The sequence below is a fragment of the Octopus bimaculoides genome, chromosome 13, assembly GCF_001194135.2.
Source record: "Octopus bimaculoides isolate UCB-OBI-ISO-001 chromosome 13, ASM119413v2, whole genome shotgun sequence".
Taxonomy (NCBI): Eukaryota; Metazoa; Mollusca; class Cephalopoda; order Octopoda; family Octopodidae; genus Octopus; species Octopus bimaculoides.
In genome coordinates this window covers 25276208-25282461 of record NC_068993.1, presented here as the reverse complement: position 1 = coordinate 25282461, position 6254 = coordinate 25276208, and the positions used below count along the sequence as shown (strand labels likewise).

At 33.5% G+C, this 6254-nt stretch overlaps 1 protein-coding gene across 2 annotated transcripts in view; it reads left to right on the top strand.

The window, feature by feature from the left end:
• LOC106871927 (thioredoxin-like protein 4A) overlaps positions 1-4796 on the top strand; it is an 8041-nt gene extending 3245 nt beyond the window's left edge. For both annotated transcript variants that reach the window (XM_014918686.2, XM_014918687.2), the window contains exon 2: positions 2978-4796. In XM_014918686.2, coding sequence (XP_014774172.1) covers positions 3025-3453 — 429 coding nt within the window. In that variant the 5' untranslated portion in view covers positions 2978-3024 and the 3' untranslated portion in view covers positions 3454-4796. The remainder of the gene's footprint in view (positions 1-2977) is intronic.
• Positions 4797-6254: the final 1458 nt, after the last annotated feature.

The window sequence follows — 6254 nt, the reverse complement described above, 5'->3', positions numbered from 1 at the left end:
GGACCCCTTTGATTACTATTTTATTCTGGTGGACTCCGATAACCATTCCACATTTAAAAGCTGTTTATAGGCTTCTTTCGAAATTCCTGTTTTGCTTTTTCTCACGTTCTTTTGTGTAGATTTGAAGTAGCACCCTCAAAGAGAACATGTTTCAGAGGCCGGAAACATGTTGAAGTATGTAAAGCATTATAGAAAGAAACCTAAATCTAGTTGTTTCTTGCAATAAATACCTCTTTTGAAGCAAAACTTTTTCATAGGCTGCTAAAATACGACTGTTGACCCCCACCCCATCTTATCTGGACCTCAGTTGAGAACCACTGATTTAGACTCTAAACTTTAGAAGCTTCGTTGGTGGGATCCATAAAGTGTTGGTAACCATGCTTTGTAGTACTTAGTTACATACTTTGTGCAGTGTATAATAAGATAAATACTGAAGTTAGAAATCTTTATCTGCCTCGAATTGGCTGACAACCGTTAGCTCGACGGACAAAATGCTTAGAGGCATTTCAGCTATCTTTACGCTATGACCTACAATTCTGCTTTTCTTCTTTCGGGGTCGATAGAATAAGTACCAGACAATCGACTTCCCCATCCCCTCAAAAACTATTGACCCTGTGCCAAAATTTGAATCCGTTCTCTGCTTTGATGCAGTCTCAGTTGTCTGCCAGTTTCTCACAACCAGCAGAAGAAGAAGAAAAAACAAAAAGAAGACAATGTATGATATTTCACTTTCAGATATTTTTTGCCTTTGGCAAGGATACTATGGACTATACTTTTGCAGATGAAGTTAAAATATAACCAAAATATGTACAAAATTGTCTTTCATGCTTGCATGAAAAAGGAAGTAATATTAGTTATTGGTTCATATTTATTTATTTATGCTCACCAGATATTTAGGTTTTTAATACTCTCTGCATTAAATATATTAAAACTAGCATATCTAGGAATGACTACAGATTTCTGTCCCCACACCTCGACTCTGGATTATCATAACTTTCAGAAAAATGGATATTTTTTGATGAAATTTTCTACTTTGTTTTGTGTTTTATCATGTAGATTCCGAATATACAAAATTTTTGGGAAAAGTGTTTTAGGAGGGTGTGGGTGGGGAAATTCGGAAAATTCACCGGAGTCCATTTCAATTCGTGTTAACTTTCAAGAAAATGGATATTTTTTAATGAAACTATCTACAAAAATACCTCGGACTATGTAGATTCCAAGGACATAGGAATTTAGGGGGGAAAGAATTGGGGTTATTTTTGAGAACTGTTCCCCACTCGGGAGTGTTTCAGAACAAGTCGTCCACATTTGTTTCATTTTGTGCATTTGTGCATCCGTAGATTTCTACTGAAGGAACAAGCAGGCAATGAAGGCAAATGAAGCCCTCACCAGAAAATTCGTTGTGCTAAACATAACAGCTAAAGGTCTGGTACACAGAAATATGTTATTAAGACGACTTATCTGTTGCATATGATTTTTGTTTTCTCTTTAAGTGAATTCCCAGTTTGTTACATAATCTCTATAATAAACATGATATTGAATGGAATAATTCCCCGTTTGAACTTTTTTAATTGCATGTGTCCTCTGAATCTACATAGTCCGAGGTATATTTGTAGAGAATTTCATTAAAAAATATACATTTTCTTGAAAGTTAAGATGAATTGGACTCCGGTGAATTTTCCAAAATTCCCCACCACCTCCTAAAACACTTTTCCTCCCAAAATTTGTATATTCGGAATCTACATGATATAATACATATTCGTAGAAAATTTCATTAAAAGAATATCCATTTTTCTGAAAGTTATGATCATCCAAAGTCAGGGGTGGACAGAAATCTGTAGTTATGCCCACATCTATATATTGTTTCCTTTGGTATCACATGATTGTCAATACCAATAAATTCAAATCTAGACAATCAGAGATAGTTTATTTGCCATCAGATATAAGTGCTACTTTAATAACTAAGTTTTATGAATCTGTTTTGATTTCTACCATCATTATGTAATATTGTGTATGAATTACTATTGTAACTTGGAAATTTACATTGTAAATACTTTAAAAATAAATTATGAAATTTTTACTGTAAATACTTCAAAAATATGAAATTTTCCTTGTAAATATGTACTTTAAAAATAAATTTGAGTAGATTAAATTATTTGGATTTGAATTAAAGGAAGTAGTTTAGTGGCATTACACTGTAACAAGATTTTTATTTATTTATTTTGTCTTTGGTCAGTAAGTGTTATTTCCTATTTGCTTCTATCTAGAAATTAAAAAGAAAATGACCACTATTCTCTTCAAACTTTGTTTTCGTGACCTGGACATCAACGTTTTGAACTGACGTATTTTCCAATACATTTCAGACAGATTCAGTGCTGAGTTGCTAAAGCAGAACTATTGTTGTAACAAATATTCTGCTCAATACCACAAATTTGCTTGTCAGTTGATTAACCATAACCAGTTGAACATGTCCTTTAGTGGCTGACAATATGTGCAACTCTGTTCATGAGCAGGAGTAGTTGGGGAGCATCATAGTCATATGTTGAGAGGGATTCTTTGGGGTTTGAATAAATGTAGCAGAAGCAAAGTTTGAAGAAAATATTAGCCATTTTTCATACTTTCTGAAGGTAAGCAAATAGGAAACAACAGTTGCTATCCGAGAACAAAAATCTTGTTACACTGTAACAATTGCAAAGAATTGCTTTTATTTTCAACCCTGCAAATGTAAGTTGATGTTATACTTTATTATTATCTGGCATTGTCAGCATGGGATTAGGTTTAAAACCAGTAATTTATAAGAAAGAGGAACACATCCAACCTATTTTAACATACAAAAAAACCCACCTCCTGGTTTTATGAACTTCAAGTATTGTAGCATTTATTTTGGTCCAACAATTTTCCATGGCTGCATATGGACATTAAAATAAGAACTATAGTTCTTTGATTCTGTATTTATTATTTTTTTTTTCTTTTGCAGTGTTCTATGTCGGCTTTGAAGAAGTAAAACAAAATAATCCAGCCAGAATGTCGTATATGTTACCTCATCTCCACAATGGCTGGCAAGTGGACCAGGCCATTCTCTCAGAGGAGGATCGTGTTGTTGTCATCCGGTTTGGTCACGACTGGGATCCCACCTGCATGGTTATGGATGAAGTACTTTATAAATGTGCTGAAAAAATCAAAAACTTTGTTGTAATCTATCTTGTAGACATTACTGAAGTTCCTGACTTCAACAAGATGTATGAGTTGTATGACCCTTGCACGGTCATGTTTTTCTATCGTAATAAGCATATCATGATTGATTTAGGGACTGGTAACAACAATAAGATCAACTGGGCCTTAGAAGATTGTCAGGAATTCATTGATATTGTTGAGACTGTGTATCGAGGGGCAAGAAAGGGACGTGGTCTTGTTGTCTCACCAAAGGATTATTCTACTAAATACCGTTATTAAAACATTTAACTGATGAAAGAGAAGTAATTCCTTGGTGTGTCTGGAACAAGAATTCCTTTCCATATTGTCCTCATTGATTTGACTGTCTTCTCTCAGCTGGGTTTAACATTAATTATACATGAAACATTGCAGGTTGTTTCCTTATTTTTCTTTCACAATTTTACCTCTATTTTTATTTTATTCCATTATAGTATCAAGTTATCAGTATTCTTATGAGTTTGATCAGGTCTTCAAATGACCTGATTACTTTTAAAAAATCAACTAATTGGTACTGATAGGCGTATTTTTTTTAATGGGTTATATCTATTATTTCAAGATAGCAGGGGTGAGATAAGTTTTATGAAATTGTATATCATTAAAGCAAATACTTTTACAGCTGAATGTAACAATTTTCTTTTATGGCTTATTGATGAAGTAATTTAAAGTTTATGTTCTATGAACTTCATTTTGTGCATTTTTGTCCTGCATTGAGTTTGAATTTATTCATCCTACAACACTCTTTAGCTGTCTTCTTCAGACAGTTATTTCTAGGCTCAGCTCAATTTTTATTTTTTTTCTCATGCAGTGTTTCAATGTTTTTATCACTCTACCATGTCACTTATCCTGTTTTATACATACAAATGTATATGTGTGTGTATGTATATATATATATATATATATATATATATATATATATATATATATATATGGCTGAAAACAGGTACAAAAACCATACTTGAATGATTAGCAATAAGAAAGGACTCAACTATCCTTGTCTGATTATTAGACTCCTTTTTCATGTGATGCCCTATTCTACATTTCTTAGTTTATTCCTTAGCAGGACATCACATGAAAAAGGTGTTTAATAACCAGACAAGGATAGTTGTGTCCCTTCTTACTGCTAATCATCCAAGTATGTTTTTGTACTTGTCCTTGGCCAAGCTGAATTTGTCAAAAAAGCTTTGTGCCCTATCTAGGGTTACAACATAATATATAACAATGTGACCTCAAAGCTACTATTCCAGCAACTAATTGTTATTTGTTTGGTGGATCCTAGTTTTATACACGGTGTACTTTGATGATATGTGAGTCTACATTTGATAATTGAAATCAATGCAAAATTCTAATCAGTCACTTATTGGTTTGAAATGTCTTAAGGAATTGCATTGAATATTAACTTTGAAGATCAAAGGTCACTATAGCTATAATAGTGTTATAGATGTGCACTTAATTAAGGTTGAGTGGTCAATTGTAGAAAGGAGAATCCTTTACAAAGGCTGAAAAGTTACTGTTCCAACAATGAAAATGTTCAAATGTACTAAAACAAGTCTATCTATAAATGAAATAAATTGTAAAATAATGCTCGTCTGAATTGTGCGTTTAAATCATTTTGAATTACTGTACACGTCTACAAGATTTTACATGTCATGTTTATTAACTGATGTTATGAAATAAAATACATATTCTCTGTAATCTCTCAGCATCATTTTAAGGCAGTATTGGTTAAATCTTTTCTGAACCTACCAATCAACATCAGGTTTCATTTCATCATTATTTTATCTCCCATTTCATACTAGCTTAGATTGGACAGATTGTCATAGTTTGCATCAGTTCTTGTTTGGAGTTATTGCCTTCCTAGATAGGTTGGTGGATCTTATTATCATTTGTCCCATCAATTTACTTTAAGTTTTCCATACTGACGTTTATCAAAAAGTACTGATGTGATCCAGAATGACTATCATTGCTTAGCATCACAGTTTTTTTTTGTGGTGGGGGTGATGCACAAGAGACAAAAAAATAGCATTCATGAATTATCAGGCAATTATATTGCTTGCAGTCTTCCTTTACAAATTTGTAAGTTTGTACCAATATAAGGAATTTATATATTCCAATATTTGGTGATCAAATGTGGTGCTACTATCATATGATATCGACCTTGCTATTTGCAACCTACCGTAAATGACAATGCACTCTACCAAACAACCCACTTGTGGCCTTCAATTAATTCTAGCCCATTTAGTTGTTCACACTAGCACCATGCTGGCGAGAGACTTTTACAAAATAATCTCAAGTGAAGATGAAGCGATGTCCTTTTTGGGAGAGCACAATCTTATTGACCAGGTAGGAAATGTACCTCCTTGTCATAAATGCAAGAAAAAAGAAAGAGGAATAGAATGGGAGAAATCTGGCCAATATTGAGATGTCCGAAAGTCACACGCAAAATAAGCTCAATACACCCCATAGTTGTTTAAGACATGTTTCAATTTTTCTAAAATTGAATAAAATAATGAACACGTACTTATACATGATGAACAAAATGAATAATAATAACAGTTTCAAATTTTGGCACAGGGCCAGCAACTTAGGGGAGTGGGTAAGTCAATTGTATTGACCTCAGTACTCAACGGGTACTTATTTTATTGACCCCAAAGTGATGAAAGGCAAAGTCAACCATGGCTGAATTTGAACTCAGAATATAAAGACGGATGAAATGCTGCTAAGCATTTTGCCTGATGTGCTAACACTTCTGCTTTAATAATATAAATGAAATGTTTTGATGCATGGCTTTAGACCCCAACCACCTTATCAATATCTATAAAACAGAGGATTTTTGTGTGTGTGTGTACGTGAATGTGGTTTATGCACGTCTACAAATTAGCACGCATGTCGCTCCAATTTTTGGAGAAGATTCGGAATGACCCTATGTGCATTTTAGTGAACTTTCTCTCTCAGAGGTACCCGCGTATAACTGTAAAAATCGATAAACTTTAACCAATTTTGAAGTTTGTTGACATGGCGAAGTCAAATCTGTGCGTACGCGC